Raw genomic sequence first — 26,971 nt, 5'->3', positions numbered from 1 at the left:
TCCTTGGGTTGTTTTGATTCCTCCACTAAGTCATATGTAACCTCCCTTTTACCGATTTTGATGAATTGTTCTTTGTGGTTATTCTCCATGTTTATGGAGAAAATAAAACCTCTCATGATTATAAGTCACTTTATTATTTTTTATGGTCATTGATCTCTTTAGATCTTTAGACTTCCTTTGGTGGTTGGTTTTCCTAAAATCTTATACCTTCCTTCACTTCTTGATTGGAGTATTATATATATGTTCTTTCATTCTTGGGAAAACCAACATAAGAAATATTCACACTTGTTATCTATTCCTCTCCTCTCCCCTCCTCTCCTTCCTTATTTTGGGCATAAGTTTATGTGGCTCCATCTAATCACCCAAAAGTGCCTTTGTGTGATGAGAGTTGTGTAAACCTTAGGGAACGAATTGGTGAATACAATTGTGCACCCCGGTTGCACCGAATCTTGTTTTCAAGGCAGTGGTTTGGTTACCACGCCGCAACGATTTCCTAATCACGTGCTTATTCTTATTCTAGTATTTTGCCTTGAAAACCCAATTATTAAAACATTAGTGTGTAGCCCGGGCGACACCTCGGTTGCTACATTGAATAGTTAAAAATTCAGATTTTTCTTGAGCTCAATATTTGACAAAATTCATGTATAACATAAAGTGAAAAACATCCATTAAATTCATCAACTACACCGACATAATACGTTATTTATCATGCCAAGTAATTTTTCAATTAGATCATCTTACAATTTGTTTACCTTATGAGACTTATGACATCATATTGTTAGGTTATGATATATATGAACAACATAAATCATGCGGAAAAACCTTAATGCCAAGAATCATATTAATTGCACATAATCATATAATTAGTCTAGGATGCATACACTTTGTAGCGTGCCCTCCCTAGCTGCGCCCGAACCGAACAAGAACAAGTATTTAGGACTCCAAGTGTCGTCCCTCCGTAGAAAGTCTACAGCACGTCCGGATCCGCCTTAAGATTGACCAACTAGAATCTCCCTTAAGGTACTACTTATTTTGGCTAATAAGGCAAGTGTTTTGGCTGAATTTTTTTTGCTTAAAAATCTTAGCTTTAAATACTTGAATTCGTGTATATAAATTGTGAACCTAGGCACATATTTATAGAGTCATGGAAAAGGATTTAGAATCCTATTAGGATACCAATTAGTTTAATTAGAATCTTATCAAAACTCTATTAAACAAATTCTATCTATTAGGATTAGGATTTAATCATAGAACGAATGCTAATAGTTTTAGGATTCGTATCGAACACAAACGTCGTACGACCACGAGCCTACCACACGACCCGCGCAGGCCTTGCGGCCCACACGAGCATGCGTAGCTCGCAGCCCACGAGTGCGCGCGCCATGCCTTGCTGGGCCTGGCCTTGCGCTGGGCCTGGCGAGGCTTTGGCAGCGTGTGTGTTGGGCGCTTGGGCTTGCTAGACGCGGGCCTGGCTTCGTGCTGGGCCTTCGTCTAGCAAATCTCGTCCGATGCTAATTCGTATGATGCGCTTCCGTTTAAATTCCCGATTCCGGAATTCATTTCCGATACGAACAATATTTAACATTTCCGATTCCGGAATTAATTTCCGTTTCGAACAAATATTTAATATTTCCGTTTCCGGAATTATTTTCCGATTCCGATAATATTTCCGATTCTGACAATATTTCCGTTTCCGACAATATTTCCGATTCCGGCAATATTTCCATTTCCGATAATATTTCCCGATACGTACCATGTTTCCGTTTCCGGCAACATCTACGACTTGGATAATATTTATATTTCCAATACGATCCATATTTCCGTTTCCGACAATATCATCGTTTCCGGAGTATTCATTTACTTGCCTTTGACGATCTTAGCTCCCACTGAAACCAAGATCCGTCGATTCCGAATATCCATAGATGCAGTATTTAATGCCATTAAATACTTGATCCGTTTACGTACTATTTGTGTGACCCTACGGGTTCAGTCAAGAGTAAGCTGTGGATTAATATCATTAATTCCACTTGAACTGAAGCGGCCTCTAGCTAGGCATTCAGCTCACTTGATCTCACTGAATTATTAACTTGTTAATTAATACTGAACCGCATTTATTAGACTTAACATTAAATACATACTTGGACCAAGGACATTATTTCTTTCACATATTTCCTCATGGTTGTCCTATTTTTTTTTTTCAAAGTAGGCCATAGAAAATAAAAAGTCACATAAAAATTTAATTATTTTAGACTTTTTGTTAACATTTATTTATAAATGAATGGTAAGAGATAATCACAATTGGTGGTTGATTAAGATGGTAATAAGAATTATCATCTACACTTGAGGTCCGAAGTCCGAACCTCATTGTATGCGCTACGTGGCACATAAGCATTTTTTACAATGCTTTTAGTCTTAAGTCCTATAAAATATAAATACTCCTATTATTTGACGATAATAATCATACTTTTGAGTTAATTTGACAGTAGCACACTAACACGTTTTACCGAGTTTACTTGTGTAATTGCTTTAATTCGTTAAACAAAGAGTGTCGTTGCAAAGTGCTGATTTTTGGATAACTTGCCTGTTCATAGGAAGAACCTGAGGTTTTAGCCTTCCAAAACCCTCAAATTCTCATTTATAAAATTATCCCCAAAAACAGGGAGAAAAATTCTCCAGGTCAGTTTTGTATCTCAATTTATTTTTCCTCAATTTTATTCAAATGTATTGATTCATATCCTGTTGATTTTTTGAACTGCCATTTCTAATGGGTTCTAAGCTGTTTTTCCCTTCCCCTAAAACCATGCAATCCACTCCAATACCACTGTTTCTCTCCTGCAAAACCACAATTTCTGAAAATCCAATCTTTTTCCCAAAACCCCGTCTTAATATATCTGTAAAATCATCTCTTAGGTCATCATTTTTGGGCCAAAGTTTGATTTTTGGGCAAAATGAATTTGGGTTTTGCAAAAGTAGGAAAACTCATGTCCCAATTTGCCCAATTAGAGCTGCTGTTAAGAGAAGGAAAGAACTCCCATTTGATAATGTTGTTCAAAGAGATAAGAAGCTTAAATTGGTTTTGAAAATTAGGAAGATTTTAGTGAGTCACCCTGATAGAACTATGCCCCTTAGAGAATTGGGCAAGTATAGGAGAGTATTGGGTTTACAGCGGGGGAGGCGGTTTATCGCCCTGTTAAAGAAGTTTCCAAATATTTTCGAGATTGAGGAAGAAGGGGCATACATGCTTAGGTTTAAGTTGACCCCTGAAGCTGAGAGGTTGTATTTTGAGGAGTTGAAGATTAGGAACGAAATGGAGACATTGTTGGTTGTTAAGTTGAGGAAGTTGTTGATGATGTCATTGGAAAAACGGGTTTTGTTGGAGAAGATTGGGCATTTGAGGACTGATCTTGGTCTTCCTTTAGAATTCAGGGATACCATTTGTCATAGATATCCTCAGTACTTTAAGGTTGTCCAAACTGATCGAGGTCCGGCTTTGGAATTGACTCATTGGGACCCTGAGCTTGCGGTTTCAGCTGCAGAGATGGATGAAGAAGACAATCGCGCTAGGGAGTTGGAATCAAAGAATTTGATCATAGATAGGCCTTTGAAGTTTAATAGAGTGCAGCTACCTAAGGGTTTAAAATTGTCCAAAAATGAGATGAGAAGGATTTGTCAGTTTAGGGATATGCCTTTTATATCCCCGTACTCGGACTTTTCACATTTTTCACCTGGTACAGCAGAGAAAGAGAAGCATGCTTGTGGAGTTGTTCATGAGCTTTTGAGCCTCACTGTTGAGAAGAGGACCCTAGTTGATCACTTGACTCATTTCCGGGAAGAGTTTCGGTTCTCACAACAACTGAGAGGGATGCTGATTAGACATCCTGATCTGTTTTATGTATCCCTTAAAGGAGATAGGGACTCTGTGTTCCTTCGTGAAGCATATCGTGGCTCAAACTTGGTTGACAAGGACAGGCTGCTAATTGTAAAGGAGAAGATGCGGGCTCTTGTTAACGTACCTAGATTTCGGAGGAGGGGTTCTGACAAGAGTGAGGATGAAACTACCAAGGAGCAAGGTGAAATTAGTGAAGGAGAGGATGGAGAGTGGTCTGATTTTGATAATGTTGCTGATGATGAGTTTGATGATGATGATGGAAATGATGACGATGGTGATGATGAAGATTATGAGGATCTTTGGAGTGATGAAGATGATACTCCCCCAGATTTTGATGATGCCAATGATAACGTGAGGGTCAAAGTAAGCAAAAAAGAGGAACAGTTTGATCCCGTGCCACTGAATGCTGAAGAACGTGTTCCTGTTTTCCCTGATGGACGACCTAGGGAACGGTGGTGAAGGAGTCATGTTTTCAACTTCTTTAATGTGATCCTTCCTGTGGGAAAAAATGTCACTGAGTGATTGAGGCAGTGAGATTGCAATCTAAGCTAGATCCTCTTTCTCTGAAATAGACTAGGTAAGTTTATGTAGTTGAGATGATTATGCTTCCTTAGTAATTGTAGAGAAATAGCTCGCTCTTCTTGATGGTGTAAAATGTTATTTTGAGTCTGATATATAGTTGGTTTACTGCTTTTGTTTAGAACTCGTATATGATTCTTGCTACTAGCAATTTGTTGTGGAGTGTCTTTTTGACTTCTTGTTGAATTGTAAGAATAGTAAATGAGATGGTTTTGTATACTTCATAATACTTCTTTTATCTGAGTCTTGATGGAAGTATGGTGATTGACAAACTTTCCTGAGTAGCTCTGTTTTCTTTGCATACGAGCTTTCACTTGTACTTCTGAAGGTATTTCTAACTGGATCATGATCGTCAACTCGTCATTACTCATTAGCTATATTTGGAGCTTGTTCATGTTGACTGTATCCATATTTTTGGAGCTTGGTCAATGAGATTTCAATTTACTGTTAGTATTATGTGATGCTCCAGATGAGAGTACTCCATTCTAGAAGTGCTGAATGAAAACCCTTTTATGCTCTATAATGTTTTCAGATGCAGTTATTATTTGTTAAGATTTCCCCAGACTTGATGATATCAAGTTATCTACAATGGCAATGCCATTGCAAATTCTTCGCGTTCTGAAAGTCCCATCTCCATGATCAAAGTGCTTTTCTGGGTAGAAGTCTTCTGAAATTGCTTCTTTGACCTTGTCAGTTCTAACCATCTCTGATTCAGGAAGATTTCAGCAAAAGAGAAAATCTTCTTAAGAAAATCAAAGTCTAATTCTACCTATGATGCTCATGTTCGAAACCTGACAGTTGGGTGGCATTACTAGTCGTAAACTTCAGACGTCCGTCCACTTAACAATGATGCATGTGCTATAACTGCAGTAGAAGTGCAGAACTCACAGAAAAGCAGCTAAGGTACGAGGAATATTATTTTGTATGTGTTTAATTCCCGGGGTTGGTTGTAGCAGATGGTTTGATCTATTAGTAGTATATCAATGTTGCACATTGTTAAGATGTCTGTTATCAAATCCGCGTGTTGGTTCTCAATAGCATTGTAGATGTACATTTTATTTGCAGATCTGGTGAGAAACCATGTCTGTTATTATGGAGATGTTCAAACTTGTTATCTGACTTTTTGCAGTTTTCTGTTATCAAACTGTTAAAATATCTCATGATTTTACTGATATTTGCACAATGTTCCGTCAAAAGTCGGACATTTTAGACGAAAATACCTTGCAATTAACAGTCCAAATGAGCATATTAACATACATCATACTTTTTGGAGAAACAGCTGTTGTCATCATCAAACAAACTGAATCCATTAAGTAGCATAACTCAAATGAGAAAGAACAAACCAATAATTTTCTACTGAAAGGAGACAAAACAATTGTTGAATCAAATACTGCTCAAGCAATCACCTACTACTGTCTGAAGCAGCCTCCTTCAGAGTTGAAACTTCTAAAGATCCAAAATTAACATTCAACGGGTTTGGCAATGGCAAATCCAGAGTTATTGGTGTGCAGTGCAATCTTCTCAGAAACTTCAGCTAAGCACTTATGATTGCAGTTGATAAGGTACTGAACAAAGTAGTAGGTCTCCTCTGTGGTATTCCCGTCAGGTACATCGACTATAAACGACTCAATGACTAATGTTCCGGGCCTTCCTTCGATCGTTTCTGGATGAACTGTTATTGTTGATGAGTAATTCTGCACCAAAAACAGAATAGTGTTACTCTGTTTGCTACCTTTCTTTTTCTAACAATCCTATCATATCATATATAACAGGATGATGATCAAAACCGTAAGCTGGCCATGTTCAGACTTCAGAGCAATGTATTACAGTTAGAAAATTCAGTCTCATGTTTAGACTTCAGAGCCATGTTTGATGTTTCAGGCTAAGAAAATGTTTCAGTCAGAAATTCAGTCTCATGTTCAGAATTCAGAGCAAAGTTACAAAACCAAGAAGTAAGAAGTTGGTATACCCTTAATCTGTGATCGCCGCCTGTGATTCTGACGCCAAAAATGCGCTGTTCATCATCGAGAAGCTCCAACCTTTCGGTGCTGGTGGTTGCAGGAAGTCCTGATCTAACATTCACTTCTCTAACTGTACCCACTTTAAAATCTACTCTTGATGAGCATTCACTAACAAATGGCTTGTATTTCTGGGGTTTATCAAAGCTCCTTACCAATGACCAAACCTGATTACAACATTCACCAAATTCGTCAACAACACCAACAAGGCAACCTCCTGCACTTTTAAGCTCAATAGAATACAGAGCCCACTTAATTCACATTTTCAGATTTTGATTAAAACATGGAATGAATCAAATTGTTTTTCTACTCAACATCAAGCAAGACCGGGTTTTCTTCACCTGACTTAAAATTATTTCACAAATTCTGATTCGAAGATGGTGTATAATAAATATTCGATATAATGTAAAAGTTCTTCCTTTTTTAATGATAATTTTTTTTTTCATTTTAATAAAACTTATTCATTTAAAGTAAACATAAGGTAAAGATAACCATTAAACCCTTTAAAATGTTTATCCATTACTCCATTACTTTTTTTTTCTTCTCATAATATAAAAGTTAATCCAAACATGTTAAAAGTTACAAAAAAAACTGATTAAAAATTATCCCGGTATTATATAATAAATTTATGCGCACCTCGTGCATGAAAGAATTATTGAAATTTTACTGATCAAAACTAATTTTTCACGGGTTTAAAATTTAAATACAATACTGATCAAAATTAAGTTCTATTTATTATTACATGGCAAACAAATTGATCCAATCAGATGACAAAGGCAGCCTAATTCAAGATAACATTTCATTGGCGGGATTTGGTCCATATTTTATACAACTTCAGTCTTCAGCAGTTCAGCCTTATTAAAAAAAAGAGAGAGAAATTTACAAATATGCAACCAATAAAAAAAGGGCAAACACCAATACAATTGAAATATACTAATAATTTTTTTTAAAAAATCTATGAAATAAATATCATATCTTTATACCATCACAAAATAAAAATAACAAATTATGATAAATCCAGAAACATAAAACAAAGAATAAATTACTTTTATAAAGAAAAAAATCATAAAATTAATAAAAAAAAAAGAGAGAGAGAGAGAAAGAAAGTACAATATCAGTAGGAGCTTTGATGCGTTTAGTGAGAGAGGAAGAACATTGGTGTACTCCAATTTGCTGCTGCTTGTGGAACTTGGTGATCAACTCTGCCTCCATTTTTCTTTTTTCCTTTTAAATTAAATAAATAAATAAATAAATATGAAGATATTTTGGGAAATAAAAAGTTCCCAAAATAGCAATTGAAAGTTTGATGATATTTAGAGTGAGAAGGGGTAAGCTAGTGTATTATTATTGGTGCCAAAAAAGAGTCAAGAAATGAAAGGTTTTTGGGCATCAAAAAGTGGGACCCGCACGTGATCTAAAAGTGGGCATTTTACTAAAACTCGTTTTCTAATTGGTTGGGCGTTCCTTGATGTTGGTTGGTCAAACCGCCCAACTTGCACTGCCTTTGCTTACGGGTTATGGCAATTTTAACTACTTTTTTGCTTTTTCACATTTGTACTTTTCTAGATATTTATGTGCGACTCCTACTCTTTGATCTTTTTGTTGAACATAAGATGTGATATGAAATTAATCAATTATGGATAGTTGGACACAAATGTAAACTAAATATTGTTTGACTAGAAATGTTTGATTGGAAGTTTTTTTGATTTTGGGATAAGGTAAATAATTTTCTTTTTTAGTGATTGCACGATAATTTTTTATTTTCTACCTTCTATGTTTTAATAAAGTTAATCAAATAAGACTTGGACTATTCTTATTTCAACTTGAAGGTATTGCACAAGAGAGTAACGGAGTTGATCCATGTCCTCTGGGGTTGTCTGAAAGTCGGATAAATGTAGCCTACTATTTACAATTGTCTTTATAAGATGATTATCAAATTAGATTGAGCATCATCTTCTTTTCAATATGCTATTAGAATGAGCATATTGAAAAGTTACTTTCAATGAAATATAAACAATTAAGTACCAATTTATGCTTGAAAAGAAGAGAATGACAAAGTAGTAGGGTCTCTAATATATTAAGGTGGTAGAGAGGTGGAGGGATAATGACTGAAAGAAGAAATAACGGAGAAAAACTTATACTCTGTATCTACACATTGGATAATCTATTGTATCAAAAATTGAGGTTTAATCCATAGACCCTTATTCATACCTCTCTTTCACATTGTAACAGATACTTCTTATGAATGAATATCACTACAAGCCACGATTTTTTTTGTTACTATATAGGCCCTGTTGGGAAAAATTAGCAGTAGCGGTTAGCGGTTATATAGCGGGTAGCTGTTAGAGTAGCGGTAGCGGTTAGCGGTTAGAGTATGGGGTAGAGGTTAGCGGTTAGAGTACGGGGTAACGGTGAAGTTAGAATATTGTTTAAAACTTTACTATAAATTTGTCAAACACTACCCGCTACCTTAAAAACTACTCCCTCCGTCTCTTTTTGTTTTTTACGTATTCCAGATTGTTGGAAATTATGCGTTGTAACCATGAACTTAACAATAATAATAAGGAAGAAATACAATACTCGATAATTGATCTCAAAAGCTGTGACGGGTTTTACGCCTGCCCTAGAAGCGTATTTCGCCACCACCGGTACAAGGTTCTCAGTGACGATTGCTCCCCAAGGGTAACACAACTACCTTCCAACTCTGTAACCCGATTGGAAGACTGGAATTACTTCAAGAACTGCTCAGATCTCTATGGGACGATAATGACAGAGATAATATTGTTTAGGGTTTTGTCGTTTCTATGTGTATCTCTGAGTATCTGACTTGGAATATAAAAGGAGTATTTATAAAGAATTTGGTATAAACCGCAACTCCCAAACAATACTCCAATACCAATAACCCACGACAAACACTGAAACGGGCCCACAAGCATTATCATTATTAAAAGGATCCGTATTGCATTATAATTACCAACACATTTTGGGTGTTTCATTTTGTTCTTTACATTTCCTTTTATATTATCACATAATGCATTAATATTCTATCAAAATTTGTGCCCAAATATTATTTTAACCAATTAAATCCATTGGACATTAAATATTTCTCATTTTCCCAATGTCAGATTTTTGATAAAAGTGAAAACATTATAAATAAACGTAATTTTTCTTGTTTAAATAAAAAAGTAGAGGAATCTCAATGCACATTAGATAGTCGTTAAATCGCGTGAAAAGCATCAAACGTAAAAAACAAAAAGAGACGGAGGGAGTACTAATTTTAACGTTTGACAAAAGCTACCTAACCCCTACCTCTACCGCTAACCGCTAACTTGCCAAACACTCACAAATTTTACAAGTAGCGTCTTGAATAGGTCAAAACGCTACCTCAAAAGCTACCGCCAAACACGCCCATAAATAGTTTCTGCCAATCCAAACAAAACCTTTAAATGTCAAATTTTCATACACCATGCATTCAATCATGTTTGCAAGAATGACAAAGTCATCTAAGTGACTCACTAGAATGTCAAATCTATGATTTTTTTTTTTTTTTTTCACTTAGTTTACTAGATAATTTACAAAACTTTTACTAGATATATTTATCATAGATTGGCCTTATTGAAAAGTTTGTCACATATTTATAAAACATACTGCATCTATTATACATTATTATAATTCAAATTAGATAACTATATCGATAAACTTTTCGCTCTTAATTTACTAGATATATTTATAGAACCTACTGCATCTATTATACATTCTTATATTTCAAATTAAATAACTATATCAATAAACACCAATCTCGTACCCAATTCATACATGGTACAACCGGTTGTTACTTTTGCAATCATGACTATATTTTTTTTATTCATTTCCTTATTTACCGTCTAACATGTTGTACTTTTCTAAGTGCAAGATGCACCCGATTGTATTATTAAAAATGGCCCACGTATCATCTTCTAATCGAAAGTTTCCAGCAGTAATTAATACGCCAATAATTATGTCTTTTAATTACCAACTAATGCCATGTTTAGTTCACCTTATTTCAGTACCTTATGACTTATTTCAGATTTAATTATCAGATCAGATTAGATCAGAAAAAATAAGTCCAGATCAGATCGCATTAGAAAAAATAAGTTCAGATCAGATCAAATGATTATTATTATTATTATTATTATTATTATTATTATTATTATTATTATTATTATTATTTTTATAAGTAATTAATTAATAATATTATTACTATTATTGGTATATATTTATATCATTGTTATTATTACTATTATAAGTCCAGGCCTGATTAGATCAGAACCAGATCATGTCCATATAAAAACCAATCTATCTAGATCATAACCAATACGTCCAGATCATGTCCAAATCAGAATCGATCTATCCAGATCAGATCAGAACCGATTCAGTACAAATCTGTTCTGAACAGACCAGAACCGATTAGTACAAATCTATCCAGATCAGAATCGATTAGAGCTGATCAACACTGGCCCGACCTGACCTGGCCCGAAAATTACCGGGTTTTGGGCAGCCTTTTTCGGCCCAGTTTTAGGCCCGGCCCGACCCGAACTTTTTTAAAAAAATTGCGGGCTTTGGACAACGTAAAATAACAATTTTAGTTATAAATTTGGCCCGACCCAAAAATGGCCCGAAAAGCCCGCTATTTTTGGCCCGAAATAGCGGGTTTTGGGCACAAAAAATCGACCCGAAGTTTGGCCCAACCCGGCCCGACATAATGGGCATATTTTTATGCCCTTGGCCCGACCCGCCTTTTGGTCAGGTCTAGAACCGATCTATCCGGATCAGATCAGAACCAGATTATGTCCAGATGAGAACCGATTTGTATAGATCATGTCCATATAAGAACCAATATACCTGGATTAGAACCGATACATCCAGATCATGTGCAGATTAGATCAGATCATAACCAATCAGAACCGATCTGTCCAGATCAGATCAGATCATGTCTAGATCAGAAACGATTTGTATAGATCAAGTCCATATAAGAACCAATCTATCCGGATCAATATCGATATGTCCAGATCATAATGGATCTATCCAGATCACATCAGATCAGAACCAGATCATGTCCAGATCAGAACTAATTTGTATAGATCATGTCCACATAAGAACCAATCTATCCAGATGAGAACCGATACGTCCAGATCATGTCTAGATTAGAACCAATCTGTATAAATCATGTCCAGATCTGAACCAGTGTGTCCAAATTACCCATACTTCGAGATAAGAACCGATATATCCAAATAATGTACAGCTCTTAACCATTATGTACATATCAGAACCGGTATGTCCAGATCATGTCCAACTTAGAACCGATCTGTCCAGGTCATGTCCAAATCATTACCAATCTATCCAGATCATGTCAAGTCTATCTAATATGTGGAATAGTTAAATAATGACTAAAGTCAATTAAATAATGTGTAATGTATAATAACAATATTATAAATTTGAATAAAATTTACTCCCTCCGTCCCAGAATAGTCGTTACACTCTCTTGGGCACACAGTTTAATGCGATAAATAATAGTGTGGTTATCCATTATTAATTTATTGAAAAAGTTGATGTGATAGGAGTTAGTGGGGTAATTTTTTAATTGAATGAGAGAGGGTGTAGGGACAAAAAAAAACATTTAGTGGGAAGAGAGAGACAATATAATAATTGTGGGGTCATTCCTAATATAGAAGTGTAACAACTAATCTGGGACGGACGATAAAGGAAAGTGTAACAACTAATCTGGGACGGAGGGAGTATTTTACATGTAATTTATTTGTAGATTTATTTTATGAAAAATCAGTCCAGATCAGATCATATCAGAAAAAATAAGTTCAGATCATATCAGAAAAAATAAGTTCAGATCATATCAGACAAGATCAGATCAAAGCAGATCAAAAAAAAAAAGGTGAATTAAACGGGGTCTAACTAATAATACTATTATTGATATGATTGTAGTCATTGGTCACTTACTTTCATTAAACAAATGGTTGTACCAATGAGGTTTTAGCCTAGTGGTTAAGTATAAGGGTCTCTGTACGATAGATCACATGTTCGAATTTCCAAGGGCCCATTTGTAATTTACATTGTCATCGTGGCTCATTTCAAAAAAAAAAAAAAAACAATAAAACAAACTGTTGTCGTTTGTCCGTATAACACTAATCCTTGTGAGTAGTAGTTAACTAGTTATCTCTAATTGATTTATCGGTTGACTTCACATGTAACATGTTTCACCAACCACCATTGTTACTCCTGCATCTTTCAACACAAACTGCAATCTTTTTCTCTCCTTTGAATGATCACAAAGTCTGTATTTCACAAGTCTTCCATTTCCATTTTTTCTTTTGAGATATTGTAAGATAATTTTCATCAAATATGAATGTTGATGCATCAACTTCATCTTCAGCTTCAACAAATAGGGTGCTCTACTCTTTTTGGCTAAGTTCTTGTTCTTGGCGCGTTCGATTTGCTTTGAACTTAAAAGGTTTCATCTTTTCTTTTCTCTGTTTTCTCCCCTCCAATTTTTTTACTTGTTTGCATTTTGATTCAATCTTATCCACCTCTTGTTCACAATTTTTAGACTAATTTGAGCTAGGTTGAGCTGTAGGGCTTGAATATGAGTATAAATCAGTTGATCTTTTCAAAGGGGAGCAATTTGATCCAGGTGATTAGTCTGTTCTTTATTATCTGACCACTTAACTAATAACTTTTCTCGTTTTGTATTATCTTATGCTTAACAAAACCAATGTACTTATTCTAAATTTGGTCAACTTTTTGTTTTGTGATAATTATCTTGCTATATCAGTTAACGAAATGATTTTGTTAGTGATGTGTAGAATATTAGAATTACCTTAGGCTTTTGATCTCTTCTTAAGTAGAAATAACAACAATTTGGACCACAAATACTTGTTTATCTTATCGATCAACATTCAACTATGATGTGTACCTGCAGAATTCGAGCAGATCAACCCACTTCGTTATGTTCCAGTTCTTGTTGATGATGGAGTTGTGGTTTCAGACTCATTGGCCATCCTAATGGTCAGTATTCAGTATACAGTAACTTTTGTTATGGCTTTATGACAGAAATGGCGTGTTCAGTGTTAATTCTTTGTGTTTAATTGTCATCTGTTGTTTAGTACCTAGAAGAAAAGTATCCTGGGAATCAACTTTTGCCAGCTGATCCTTGTAGACGAGCTCTCAATCTTCAGGTAACATCTTGATTGTTTGTACCTTTTGATCGAGTTTCTATTACAAACTGAAAAGAATTAAGTTTAATCACAATTTCAGGAACATGAAATTAGGTCTCTTTTCGTTGCAACATTATGTGTCTATTCTATTAGAATGTTTTAAGCTTATGTCTGCCACAGGCAACCACTTCATATGAAATCAGTGCTGGTATGCTTCTTGTATCTCTGCACTTGACTGAACTTCTGATCATACGCGCGATGGGTTCTTATATTAACTACTTGTTGAGACATTGTTTTCTTTCCCAGGAGTATATTGAGCAGAAAGTTAGTCAAGAGGAGAGTATAACATGGTCTCAAACAGTTATCGAAAAGGGTTTGTCTGGTAAGCATTTTCTTCATTAGTCTACATGGATTTTAACTTCTCTATTTTAAATGAGAAACTTGAAAAATGATGAGGAAATCAACTTAAAAACTATGTTTTGTTGATTTTGTTTGTGTATCTCCTCTCAGCTCTGGAAAAGTTGCTTAAAGATTTTGCTGGCAGATATTCTACGGGAGATGAAGTATCCATGGTTTGTATCAAACACTTTAAAACATTCATCTTTTAACTTTTTGTGTATGAAAATGAGGGATGCACACTAACATTGTTCTGTCTATTTTAATTTCAGGCAGATGTATTTCTGGCACCACAAATTTCTATTGCAATCAGCAGATTCAAGACTGATATGGTAATCTTATTTCCTTCTTTCTTATCCCCTATCTACTGAGGGGTTATTATATACTCTCTCTGTTTCGAAATAATGGGGACATTTACGTATTTCACAACAACCAAACTAAATGATTGGAATATAAGAAATAAGTATGGAAAAGTTGAATGTTGTAAGAAAAGAATAATAAAAAATTAGGTAGAGTGGGGTAGTGTAAGAAAAGAAGAATATAAAAGTTATGAGTAAAAGAAGAAGAAAAGAATAGGTTGGGTGGAAAGTTATGAGTAAAAAAAAGAATATAAAAGTAGATTGAGTGAAATGTTGTAAGTAAAGTGAGAAAAAGAGTAGTGTGAATTCACTAAATAGGAGGAGTCATCTACTAAAATTAGGATAAAACACACTGTCCCTGTTATTTTGAAACACCCATTTAAAGAAATCATCCCTATTATTTTGAAACGGAGGGAGTATAAATACTCCCTCCATTCAAACATTAAGGTAACGACCTGTTTGTAAAAGAATTTCGCGTTTTGTAGAACTTTTCTCAAGACTTCAGATCACGTGTATTACGTTTTCTATTAGAATCAAGGATGATACATAAATCAGAAATTCAGAATGGAGGTGTATTTTATAAAGACTATACATCAGTTAGGTAGCCGTAGTGTGATGCTCATATTAGAAGCTGTTGTGCAGTTGAAGTGTCCTGCATCACGCAGGAAGTATGATTGAATCAAGTGAAGTAATGACATTTTTATAAAGAATATATATGCATCGGTAAGGTAGTGTGATGCTCACATTTTACGAGTTGTTGTGCAGTCCAAGTATCCTGTATTAAGCAGGGTGTACGAATCATGTGAAGCATTGCCTGAATTTCAAGCCTCTATACCTGACAGACAACCTGATGCAAAATGACTCTGATTCAGCTGACTTCTCTTCACCAAAGTGTTTGAAGATTAAGGTTTGGACTTTGCTTACAAAAGCAGACATTCTCCGATATGGAAAGAGTTCGAGAAACATAGCCTAGCTAGCAGTTTTTACCAATTTGCAAGGGATGATTCAGGACTTCAGTTTTCACAATCGTATAATGTTTGTTAAATTATAAAAAATTCAAACGTAAGCCCCAAAATTACTGTAAACTATGGAGTGTTGAAAAAGACAAGTAACAAATATTGGATATTGAGTAAGGTAGCAACAACAGCCCGTCTAGCTCAGTTGGTAGAGCGCAAGGCTCTTAACCTTGTGGTCGTGGGTTCGAGCCCCACGGTGGGCGATCTTATAATTTTTTTTACCCTTTCTTTTGGCAATTTTACAACGATGCTCATACGAGTTGTAGGTCTTTGTGCCAGTCAAATTGTCACATACACATTGTTTTAAAATGTCTGGAAAAAAGGTAAAATTTCCAATAATAAAACAAGTAAAAGTTTATGGCCGAAATGCTACATTTTTTGACGATCTAGGGGCTGTATTTCATATTCATCTACATCGAAAAGAGTAACGAAGAGCATGGGAATGATCCAAGCTATACAACTAATATGAAGAGCCATTTATGACATTCGTGATTATTTAGGGAAGAGGGAAGTACAATGTACGGTGGACATAATTACTACTCCGTATATGGTAGAACTTCAGAAGATAGAAGACTTGAGCATAAATTAACCAGCAGATTTTCCGTAACTGCAACTCAAATTTACGCTTTACACATCCAATACGAGACATTACATATTTGAGTGAGATTCTATTAAACAACAACATTACCATTTTGTCACGTATGCAATTAGTTTAAAGTTTTAAACCATACAAACTAATTCTCTTGTAATCTGGTCTAAAAGCACTGCGATTCTCACTTTCTCATGTTTCAGCCACAGAGGGTTGTGAAATTACACAACATGGACAAAGTTGGGCAGTAGCAGTAAGATGGTGAACCAGCAGCAATGTAAAACTACAAAATCGCGGAATTTCTTAGGGAAGGAAACAACACTGATGCTTTTCCAGCCATTATCGCCGTACCATACAACTTATTCATGATGGATGAACAGGGGTGCCAGCCATAATTTAACTTTTTTGTCAACTCCAGATGTTCCCAAGATGAAGGATTCTGAGTTCCCTGAAAAAGATGCAAACGAGGGAATCAATTCAAAGAATCAACACCATCCTCAATATAACCTACATAGGTTACTTCTCAAGGAATTCTTGGAACGGAAGTAAACGAGAGTTTATATCATAAACTTACCAACAGGAAGGATCTTGGGAGACCAAGTAATCCATGTGATATCGCCTGCATGTGACAATGTCACAAGTAAGTTCTTTAAGGTGATCGTACAAAACGAAGAAAGAAAACATGGTTCACTCAAAACACAGATAAGAAAAGGAAAAGAAAAGTGGAGATGCAAGCACAAGTAGAGTGGATCATGGAAGTAGGCTTGAGATGACAAGAACTACAGAGAAGACGATCACAAGTATGATTAGGAACAAGAAAGCATACTTTGCTGGTACAAACTAGAAGAAAGCAATAGCAATATTGTATATTACAGAACCACCAAACGCTTAGACAACCCAGCATGGCAGTGTGGCACTGCCTGAAACTATTAGTAAAACTAAGGGTTGCCACAGTTCATACTTCATTTCAAATCAATTATCCACATCAGGGAGAAATTACGTGATTAGATAGGTAGGGTCTGTACATCAGCTGAACAGCACAACACCATTTCAGCCCCTTGTTACATGATATAATCTGGGAGACTGTACAGAACCTGATAGCGGACCATAAACACTTGAACTCCCACCAACATTCTCCAACCAAGTAAAAGGAGGCAGCAAAGGGGCTACAAACTAGGATGATATCATTAATTCACTACTTAGCTGCATTACAGTTTCAAATGGTTAAATCTTTATCCTTGAGCAAAATACAATAACACCAAATAGCAAAAGAAGGCTTTGCGCTGTGAAATTTTACAGGAATAAGGAGGACATCCAATTAAGAACACAACTTGCTAATTTCATGACAGTGGGAAAAAAATACATTTATCTTAGACACAACTTGCTAATTTCATGCATGGAAGATTTATGAAGGAAGCTGTAAATCTCACGTCTCAAGTTCTTAATGAAGTATCTCAAAGACAAGTGAAAGAATATGCATATGACCTTTATGGACTTGGAAAAGAGCACACAACTAAGTACCTTGACCAGTGCTATGTGTGAAGGAAATTTCTAATGCATATATTATAGGCTGAGACTCTAAGAGGCTATTACAGATATGTGTTAAGGGGTAAAGACTAGGACAAGAACGCTCAATAAAGAAGTTTGCTATTAGCCAACTCAAATAAGTGGCCACACAATATCACTACAAAGTGAACAAAAGCATATACTTCCTCCGTCTCTATATACTTGCAACACTTCCCTAAAATGGAAATGTCACAATACTTGCAACACAGCCCAAAATGGAACTTTTTTTACATACAATTACAACTGCCATTATTTAACCAACTTAATGCTGTACGATTACGCCATTTCCCACTTAATCTTATTTACGCACCTTCCAATAACTTTCTTTCTCTCGCCTAAACACTTTCCATTCCACATTTGCACCACCAGGTCCATAACCACCAACCACAATTCCCACCGCAACCCGCCACAATCTCTGCCTTAACCATGACCACCACAGTCATCTGAACCACAACCACCCTCACCATTACCAGCACACAGTCACTGTTTACCACCACCCACCCTCACCAAAATAACCAGCACCTTCACTACTAATCCGATATCATTGGATAACGTCCCTTATTTGCAGGCTTAGTTAGTTTAACTTTGCACTATATATTTGGTGTGTGTAATTCGTTATTACTTGGAATGAATGAGCAATAATCAGTTACTATTTGTTATTCTATTTCCCCTCTCCTCTCTTATATTTTAAGTTCAACAAGACACCATCCCCATATTCCCTTTCTCGATCTCGATCTTTTTTCTCTCTCTTTAAACGTTCTCTTTATCTCTCCTGCTCTTTTTTGGTGGTCCAAATTGGGGATGGCAGTGAGAATGTGAGATGGTGGTTGCAAATTTGATGATGAAACTGAGGGGAAGACGATGGAATGGTTGTGTTGTAGTGGGTGAGTTTTTTTTTACGTTAGCATTCAAAGCTTCATAGGTGGCGTTGGTGGTGTAGACAGGCGGTGGGAGGTTTAGATTAATAAATTGAAAGGGAAGAGGTTAAGGGAGTAGGTGGGTCATTAGATTAATTAATTAATTAATTAATTGAGTGGGTTAAATGCCCCCTTCTATTTTCTTTCTCATCCTCCTTGGTATGTATGAAAAAGTGTGTGTTGCAACAATACAAAAACGGAGGAATTATGAGGGACAAGAATTGAAAACCTAAAAAAGGACTTAACCATCATCTGCAAAATGAATGAGCCAAACAATATCAACAACTAATTAAAGTAACTGGGGCACGGGCATCTGGGAAAGTAAAATAAGCCAATAAGGAATTAGTGTCTTCAAATAGAAAAGGAATTCGAGGCAGGAGCGACAAAAAAAAGGATTTAACGTCCAGCTATTGAGTCAGAATTTTGATGGGATCTTGATCAAAATGATTAATTTTAGGAGGCTTGGTTCAAAATCCCAAAATCAAAAGCATGTATTTGTCAATGAACAACAAGATAGCTTTCACTATTCCAAAAGCTATGATCATCTTTAATATAAAAAGAAGCATGTTATGAGCTTTTATTTTAAGATAATTTTTTTTAAGGTTTGGGTGGACTTGAAATCGGAACATACGAGATTAAAAGAAATGTCTACTAGAGTCTCTTTCTAAAGAAGAGAAGATATATCAATGGACTCACCATCGTGAGCCTTCTCAGCAGTATCCAAAACCTTTCCGGTCTCAGCACATAGCCATTGCAAAGTGGAACCATGAGTTGCAGCAAGTATCTTCCCATCAGGAGATAAACTGAGATGGTCATAATGCAAGGATGCACCTTTTGAATCATGAAGAGGAATTGGAAATCCTCTCAGAATCTTGGGATCCTCGTCCATATGATAGCGAACTGCAATAAAAGATAAGATGTTGAGACCCCTGAAAACCAATATACCATGACTATTAAAAAGACAGTTTGTTTATATTCCTCAATGCATCAAATTCCAAAACTAATAATCCACTTAAGCTGTATACGTACAGACACCAAATTCTTACATACAGTTATTCAAGCAGCTTCAACTCTAGAATCCATGTATTGATGTTAATGATTCTACTACTGCTTAAAATATGCTATCAACAACTCCACATTGTTACTATTGATTAGCCACGACTTAGGAAAAAAGAAAAAGCACCTACCGTTAATATTCCATACTTTCAAGGTGCCATCCTTGGATGCTGTTATCACTTGATCTGAGTTCGGAGTAAAACATAGGCAAGTTACTGCACTCTGGAAACATATAAGAGGTAAGAAAGTAAACAATAAGAACGAAGTAATAACATGTACGAAGTATAGAAAAACACCGTAATACTTTATGAGGAACAAGATGGTACTTCCATAACTAATTGCTAATGAAAATTGCATAAACAGTTATAAAAGGCCTATACATGCACTACATATTCATGAAAATTGTGTTCAGGACTATATCTACAAAGCCAAAAACAACATAACAGTTTTAGAAAATGAAACTTGTACATTTTAAGAACTATGGATGACTTAATAATAATAATAATAACTAGGGAAATTCTATATTGTGACCCTGTGTTATGAAGACATCTATATGGTGGTTTTTACTTTTTTTTTTTTAAAAAAAAAACTTTACAAGTGACCCTCAACTTTTAGATTTCAGTGACCTTATTTCAAAATTTCTGTCAAAAGGACGTTAACTAACTCTAACCTCATTCATAAGCCCCCCCTCCCAAAACCAAGTAACCCTTCCATGGAGAACTCTTTTTCCAACTATTCTTTGGACTATTTGGAAGAGAAGGAACTCCATCATTTTCCAACAACTTCAACACACTATGGAAAGGTGTATCCTGGAAGCCCAAGCTTTAGCTTGGGAATTCCACACCTCCAGGAATACTCACTCTTCCTCCCCTCTGTCCTCTGGTCCAATTTCGCGGTGGCTCCCCCCTCCTTTGAATTCCCTTAAGCTTAATTGTGACACTTCTTTTATGAATATTGGAGAACTTGGAAGCATTGCAGGTGTTGTCAGGGATCATCTGGGCAACTGGGTTACTGGATTTCAGCAACAATGTAGGATTCAATCTGCATTAATGGGTTGTGTAGGGCTGCAGATTATTCAGAGTAAGGGTTGGCCAAAGGCGGTCATCAGTTCAGACTCCCAACAAGCGTTGAACCGGTTGAATGGCAATCAGATTATTGATGCTAATTTTCATGTTACTTATAAATGTAGGCACCTCTTGCGGGACCTTTCAGGGTGTTGAGATGGAATTTGCTCCAAGGTGCACTAACAAAGTAGCGGACGGGGTGGCTAAGATGTGTCAAAGGATGTAATAGATAGACTTAACGTAGAATATTTTGATCTCCCCCCGGGGTATGTTATGGATGTAATTTTGGAGGATAAGCCTCCTTGAACAGTCATGTAACCTGTTAACTATTTTTATTTAAAAGTTCCACGCTTTGCATCAAAAAAAAAAAATGAAAGAAGTTTTCTGCACCCCGTTATACCTCCTTCCTCCATCAACAGCGACCTCCACGGCCGTACTTAATCCCATGTCAGCCACCCTCCATAGAAAAATCAGAATGCCGTGCCTCCTACACTCCTCCTCCTTCACTGCATCATGGAATGCCGTGGAAGCAGGCCTTCCTCCACACTCTCTTTCCACAACAATGGCCTTATCAAGCTATCTCTTCCTCCATGGCTCCACCTTCCCTCTCCGGCTCTCCCTCCTTCTATGGCAGCTATCAAGCTCTCATATTACTTCTTCTTTCTCCATTTTCCAACATTAAAACTTCCACCTTTACCAATCATTCTCTTAAATCTTCAATACCTCCTCCAATTGAAAAATCACGCCCAAATACCAGGACTACGCAAAATAGAAAGAAAAGGACAAGGGTTGGTGCAATGAGAACTAAAGAGGAAGGGCAGTTTCCACGGTATTCCATGGCCTAATTTGGCTTCAATTTTACAAATAAATCCCAATTAGGTTTCTTTTTAGAGGTTAATGAGTGTGTACAAGTTCTCTTCAAGACGAGGAGTCAGACTTGGTGGCTAGTGGTTCAGTGACAGTTATGGCGACTATGGTGGTTGGTAGTTAAGATGGCACTGGGTTGTGGTATCATACGTTGGGGAAGGGGGGGGGGGGGGGGGAGCAGAGGACAGGAGAGGAATTATTATATTACAATATTTTGCAGTTGCTGATTTGAATGTTAATTGTGAACTTGTGATGGTTACTGGTTATTTTTTAACGTGATTGTGAAAGAAAAATCACGGTTGAAGATAGAAAGTGGAGGGAAACGGAGGATGACACTATTGTTGGGTGCTTGAATTTTTTAATTTTTTTTTGGTCAACAGAATATTGGATGGAATTTGCTCTTTAATGTCACGTTTGGAATTATTCAATAACACAAGGTCATTTTGTAAAATCAAAGTTTTTTTTTCTACGATATAGAATTTTGCAAAACACAGGGTCACCATTCACCATGTAGAATCTCCCTAATAACTACACAACATACTAATTTGTAATTGCCCAAATTATGCATGGTATCCAACTAAAGTGACCTAGTCAACTTTAATACAAAAGAAAGCAAGATGTTTAGTAAAGTCATCTAAACAGCGAGTACAGAAGCGAAAGATGATGAATAACCTTGTGCCCTTTAAGTTGCATAGCCTTGTTAACTTCCTTGACAAAACCATCCTTCGAGTAAATGATCTCCCAGATCTGCGGAAAAACATAAATTAAATATTCATGCAACAACCTCAAATATTGGAGCATAAAACCATGCAGGATAGCTCCGAAACACATATTTTGAACCTCGAGTAGGGTAAGTTAAATTCAAAATATAAGAACCCCTAAAATGCAAGAAAAAGAGAAGGCATGATAAAAGGAAAAGGAGTTCTTATTGTATTGAAAAAGGTAACTATGAACACAAACACATATCTTTACACGATACAACTACGAGATAACATCAATAAGTCCAGTTTAAAGAAAGGAAATGATAGCCATATACAAAAAGTGAATTGGCGGCAACTGGCTACATATACACATATACGAGTTATTGCCTAATGAGAGCACAAATATGTGGAATATAAGTCAATATGAGGACATATACACACAGGGGGAAAAAAGTAGTTTTAAGAAATTATTTAATTTTAGCTTAAAAATACATTTTTAACCTTTTTTTTTGTATTAGAAATAGAGAGATGATAAACTTTCTTATCTATTAATTCAATTGAGTCAATTCGCTAAACAGTTTACAAAAGGGATTATAACAGCAAATTCAGTAAGATAAAGGTGTACAAAAGATGTTGCGGAGTAATTATAATCACATGTAACGCAACGGCCTTATTTTAAACCCATGCTTAAATAGCTGAAGTAAGCAGCCCAAAGTGCTGTAGAACATATGATGGGAAAATGTCAAAAGTGCATTTACGTACAAAAACTAGTACAATGATAAATCTTAAGAAAATCACTTAACGCTATTACGCATTAGGCACATTAATGACCACCCACCTTAACATCAGCAGTAAATGCTGCAGCCGCCATAAAGCGCCCATTTGGAGTTATGGCAGCCATGTGGTTTTTCAGCTGATTAGTATCAACTGTTCCCAATAGCTTTCCGGTTTTTCCATGCCAAAGTTTAATTTCAGTTGCTGAAACATGCAGTATTGAGTTAGTTCCTCAGCAACAAAATGAAACTTAATGTAAAAACGGATTTTCCTAAGAGAGTTGCAGGGAGAGGGACCAAGAAGAAGGCCAGCTCTTTTCATAACCTTGAAAATCAAAGGAATTGGTAGAAGGGGAGAAAAGAAGCAAAATAAGATAAGGAGAATTTTGTAATTAAGTTTACGAATGAGATGAAACAGCGCATGACATTGCCTCATATATCCTTACAATACATAATTGATAATTCTAAACACTTTAGCTAATTCAACCAATTTACCCTAATTACATAAAAATCATACCATCTTCCTAGATTCAGCATTTTCTTAACCTACATTTGCAATATGGTATTGATTGTGTCCTAATTACATGATCATTCAAGTTTTTCAAAAGACAGGTTATTATTAGTGTCTCTGTTCTCATTCTAGTGTGATATTGATCTGTTCTCAAGTTAGGCCTGCAAGCTTAATCAGTTGATCTTATAGTGCATGCTTGTAACTCAGAAAAATACAAACTTTATCAACGAGATCAGAATTCGTAAAACTGTAACACAAAAGTAATGCATCTACGGAACACTAAAATTTAGAGAGCTAGAGATATTTAAGAGGTTTGAATTTGTAATCAATATCATCCGAGTACCTTCTGAACAGGATGCTATAACAGTGCTTCCATCAGCACTGCCATAGCTTGCAGTAGTTCCAAACATGTTCAATATACCATTTTTGTCATGTATATTGGAGTGTTCCCACTTTATTTCAGGAAGAGGAAGCTTGGCTTGCTCTTTTCTTTCACTTGAAGGCTTGCCATTTTCTTCTGCATACATGTAAAGTGATGATCCCGAGAGAGTTTGAGTAGCTACGACAAATGATGAATCATCTTCTAAGAATGAAACGGCTAATGGATGGTTTCCAGCTGGCATGTTAATACGCAAGAATCTACATTTCATGCATAAAAAGAGAAAACATTAACGAATGGTAGAAACCATAAGGAAATAATGATAACTTATGAATACTTACTTGAAACTTTTATTAGAAACATCATCCAGCCTAAAAACTCGGACCACGCCATCTGCACAGGCTGGAGAAGAAAAGACAAAAATTAAACATTGTCAAAACTGATTGTTTTTTGTAGATAAACTACACCAAGAGATCTTGCACGCAAGTAGAGCTCTCAACTCTTAACACTACTCCTGTTGGCCCTATTCTCCTCCTTCTAATTGATGAATATGAACTACCCAACAGTTGTATAATTATGCTCAGCATTGAGAATTATAAGTACACTAACAAATATTTTTAGGGAGTGTGATTTTCCAAAAGCACTGACAAAAGCTTTTGGCGACGATTATTGAAGGATAATGCACAAATAGAGAGACTAAGCTGGGCTAAACATAAGAAGTTACAAGCAGGAAAAAAAAGTGAGACCAATACGGCAATACAACATAGAGATAGATCTGAAGAGTAAAAGAAAGTTGCAGATGTTTTGACGATGTTGGGTCTTCTTCTCCTATTTCTTGTGATAAAACTCAGATTGCAAACGGCATATTACGAGGCAATCAAACACTTAAAAACAGACTGGTAAGGGAAGAAACACTATACCACGTCATAAAGGAGCGTTATACGGGCACTTCCGCAATACAACCCCACTCAATTTTATAATCACGAGTCAATACAATAACAAAAGCTGGAAGCTTGTAATAAAGGAAATGTCAGGCAAATAGAACTAGAAAACAGTATTAACAATCCAAAAGCCTTTAGAAATCAGAATGCCTTCCATCTCCAAGGGTAAGTGTGTAACTAAATAGACAAACTTTCGGCATACAATTAGATGCATTAATGCATACATTGTACTCCTATGCATATGTTCCTCATATTCAAAATGCAATAAGTTGCAACGGATGAAACTGCTCAAATTCCCCATTCACATCAAACGCATCCTATTTTCTTTACATCTATTTGATCAATTTATCAGCATCCATGTACATCATTCAACATTAAAGAATTTGTAACCCACTCCAATTAAAACAGCACAACAGCTCTAAACCAAGTCCTCTACAACAATTCGATTATACGCAATCGATTTCTGACACTCGAAAATCTTGTGAGAAACATAACCATAACCAGAAAGCCAAAATTGAAAAAATAAATAAATAAAATTACAAAATCAAGTACGGGGTATAACCTGTGACCAAATTCTTCCCGTCTGATGAAAAACACAGACCGCCAACCGAATCACCGTGACCTTTCAACGTGTTCAAATCCAAAGGATGATGCTTCTTATTTTGTTCCTGCGCACATTCAATCACATTTCCAAATCAAATACAATTCAGTTACAGAATTGAAGATATACACAAATAAATTCAAAAATCACCTTATCAGCGGCATGAAAATGATGTTTCAATTGAGATTTTTTTGAAGCAGTAGGTTTTGAAGACTTCTTGGAATTGGCGTCATTGAGAGGCTCACCTTTCGCAAGTGCTTCAACTTCAGATTTCTGCTTCATGAAATAATTTCCGAAAATGAGAAACGCTATGATTGCTGCCAGAATCGTCGACAGGAGTATGATCGGAAGTAAGGGATCCATTTCTCCGGCGTTCCGTCGGTAGAGGTAGAAGATATGATTAAGGCAAACTAACTACGGAGTTTGATTTGGTTAGATACCTCGGTGTTAATTTAGGTTCGAATGGAACTAAACAAAATAATTTGGTCCAAGGGATTAAACAAGGTATGTACTATTTTTGTTACACTTCTTTTAAACTTAATTTGAATAATCTATAAAATAAGTTTTTCGGATAATTTAATACATAAAAAATGAGTTTTGTACCCAAAAAAAAAATGAGTTCATTTTCACAAATAAGTTTTCACACAAATATAACTGATAAACTATAAAAGTTCAGATAAGTTAATTTTAATCGAACTCAAGTTAACCAAACATAACATAAGTATCTTAGTACGTGTTAAGTATCTTAACATGTACAATCAGTGTTAGTGCATTTTCAAAGAAGTGATTACACCACGTCACCACTTAGTTGATCTTACACCACTAGTAGAAAAAACCCCTGTTGCAACCCCCTTGTTGCAGCGTACATGTAATAATACGCTTCAACAACCAGTAGGTCAACGCGGGTCAAACTTTATAAAGGGTTGTTGCAGCGTACAAATTAATTGCCCGCAGCAAGAGAGTTTTTTGCAGCGTACAAAGTAAAAGCCCCCTACAATAGCCCATTTATTTTGCAGCGTACAGATAAAAGCCCCCTGCAATAAAAAAAATTCGCTGCAAAGCTAATTAAGAAAAACATTTCATCTCAAACCTAAGGACCAAATTCGAGAACCATATCCACGCTCAGTACTCCCTCTTCTTCCCTCAGCTTTCCCTGCGTGAAGCCATTTCTAACACTGCGTACTCTCTCACCTCCTCATTCTTCTTCTTCTTCATCTGCTCTCTTTCTCTCTCCTAAATCCCTTCTTTCTCCGCCATATTCCCCCAATTCTGAGGTCCTTTTCGTGAATTCTCCCCCGTTTTCTCGCCGCGGTTTCTTCCCCAGGTAACTCCCATTTCGACGCTTTTTTCTGAATCCCCCCTTTTTTGTTCTAAGTTTTCTCTAATTCGTGGTTTTTTTGGGTTTTTTGCAAGTAATTGTTGAAATTGGGTGACAATTCGTCTTGGTTTTTGTGAAAATTTGCTCGACTCCTTCTCTCCAAGCATCTGGCCTTCGACCTCAGCCTTCGAACTCAGCCGCCGTCGAACTCAGCCGTCGAACTCAG

The 26,971-nt window shown here is 36.1% G+C and overlaps 4 protein-coding genes and 1 non-coding gene across 6 annotated transcripts; 3 read left to right on the top strand and 2 right to left on the bottom strand.

Annotated features, from left to right (window-relative positions):
- The first annotated feature begins 2,532 nt into the window (after window positions 1-2,532).
- On the top strand, window positions 2,533-4,626 carry LOC110798101 (protein WHAT'S THIS FACTOR 1 homolog, chloroplastic). The gene has a single exon (XM_022003242.2). It carries the CDS (start codon window positions 2,765-2,767, stop codon window positions 4,346-4,348), a length of 1,584 nt encoding a protein of 527 aa, XP_021858934.1. The 5' UTR covers window positions 2,533-2,764; the 3' UTR covers window positions 4,349-4,626.
- Window positions 4,627-5,658: 1,032 nt separating this feature from the next.
- LOC110798128 (abscisic acid receptor PYL5) lies at window positions 5,659-7,835 on the bottom strand. The gene is made up of 3 exons (XM_022003277.2): window positions 7,597-7,835; window positions 6,438-6,653; window positions 5,659-6,162 (listed from the first exon to the last, which is right to left on the bottom strand). Exons 1-3 carry the CDS (start codon window positions 7,696-7,698, stop codon window positions 5,929-5,931), a joined length of 552 nt encoding a protein of 183 aa, XP_021858969.1. The 5' UTR covers window positions 7,699-7,835; the 3' UTR covers window positions 5,659-5,928.
- Window positions 7,836-12,678: 4,843 nt separating this feature from the next.
- Window positions 12,679-15,592, top strand: LOC110798110 (glutathione S-transferase zeta class). 2 transcript variants are annotated; one of them, XM_056837527.1, is made up of 8 exons: window positions 12,679-12,988; window positions 13,112-13,168; window positions 13,457-13,542; window positions 13,641-13,712; window positions 13,998-14,073; window positions 14,202-14,263; window positions 14,360-14,419; window positions 14,932-15,592. In XM_056837527.1, the coding sequence occupies exons 1-8, from the start codon at window positions 12,880-12,882 to the stop codon at window positions 15,049-15,051; spliced, it is 642 nt and encodes a 213-aa protein (XP_056693505.1). In that variant the 5' UTR covers window positions 12,679-12,879; the 3' UTR covers window positions 15,052-15,592. The 2 variants fall into 2 exon arrangements, with proteins under 2 accessions (XP_056693505.1, XP_021858944.1); XM_022003252.2 differs by having other exon boundaries at window positions 12,683-12,988; window positions 15,212-15,592.
- Window positions 15,593-15,665, top strand: TRNAK-CUU (transfer RNA lysine (anticodon CUU)). Its single transcript has one exon. It is a non-coding gene; the product is annotated as a tRNA-Lys (tRNA).
- Window positions 15,666-16,019: 354 nt separating this feature from the next.
- Window positions 16,020-25,928, bottom strand: LOC110798100 (uncharacterized). Its single transcript, XM_022003240.2, has 10 exons — window positions 25,578-25,928; window positions 25,389-25,494; window positions 24,227-24,287; window positions 23,850-24,145; window positions 23,061-23,200; window positions 22,194-22,268; window positions 19,722-19,812; window positions 19,231-19,434; window positions 16,626-16,670; window positions 16,020-16,499 (listed from the first exon to the last, which is right to left on the bottom strand). The coding sequence occupies exons 1-10, from the start codon at window positions 25,788-25,790 to the stop codon at window positions 16,411-16,413; spliced, it is 1,320 nt and encodes a 439-aa protein (XP_021858932.2). The 5' UTR covers window positions 25,791-25,928; the 3' UTR covers window positions 16,020-16,410.
- Window positions 25,929-26,971: the final 1,043 nt, after the last annotated feature.

This window comes from Spinacia oleracea, chromosome 2 (genome assembly GCF_020520425.1).
Source record: "Spinacia oleracea cultivar Varoflay chromosome 2, BTI_SOV_V1, whole genome shotgun sequence".
NCBI classification, from domain to species: domain Eukaryota; kingdom Viridiplantae; phylum Streptophyta; class Magnoliopsida; order Caryophyllales; family Amaranthaceae; genus Spinacia; species Spinacia oleracea.
Note: the sequence above shows the minus strand (reverse complement) of the source record. Positions and strands in the feature narration are given on the sequence as shown.

Bases quoted from the DNA above. Each gene is read 5' to 3' on its own strand.
- LOC110798101 (XM_022003242.2), top strand. From the start codon at position 2,765: ATGGGTTCTAAGCTGTTTTTCCCTTCCCCTAAAACCATGCAATCCACT.
- LOC110798110 (XM_056837527.1), top strand. From the start codon at position 12,880: ATGAATGTTGATGCATCAACTTCATCTTCAGCTTCAACAAATAGGGTG. The intron at 12,989-13,111 runs GTTTCATCTTTT...GTTGAGCTGTAG, and splicing joins ATTTGCTTTGAACTTAAAAG to GGCTTGAATATGAGTATAAA. The intron at 13,543-13,640 runs GTCAGTATTCAG...TCTGTTGTTTAG, and splicing joins ACTCATTGGCCATCCTAATG to TACCTAGAAGAAAAGTATCC.
- LOC110798128 (XM_022003277.2), bottom strand. From the start codon at position 7,698: ATGGAGGCAGAGTTGATCACCAAGTTCCACAAGCAGCAGCAAATTGGA. The intron at 6,654-7,596 runs GTACTTTCTTTC...TGTTGTAATCAG, and splicing joins TCAAAGCTCCTACTGATATT to GTTTGGTCATTGGTAAGGAG. The intron at 6,163-6,437 runs GTATACCAACTT...TTTTTGGTGCAG, and splicing joins GCGGCGATCACAGATTAAGG to AATTACTCATCAACAATAAC.
- LOC110798100 (XM_022003240.2), bottom strand. From the start codon at position 25,790: ATGGATCCCTTACTTCCGATCATACTCCTGTCGACGATTCTGGCAGCA. The intron at 24,146-24,226 runs GTAAGTATTCAT...CATGAAATGTAG, and splicing joins GTTTCTAATAAAAGTTTCAA to ATTCTTGCGTATTAACATGC. The intron at 16,671-19,230 runs GTGAGTCCATTG...TGTCACATGCAG, and splicing joins TGCTGAGAAGGCTCACGATG to GCGATATCACATGGATTACT.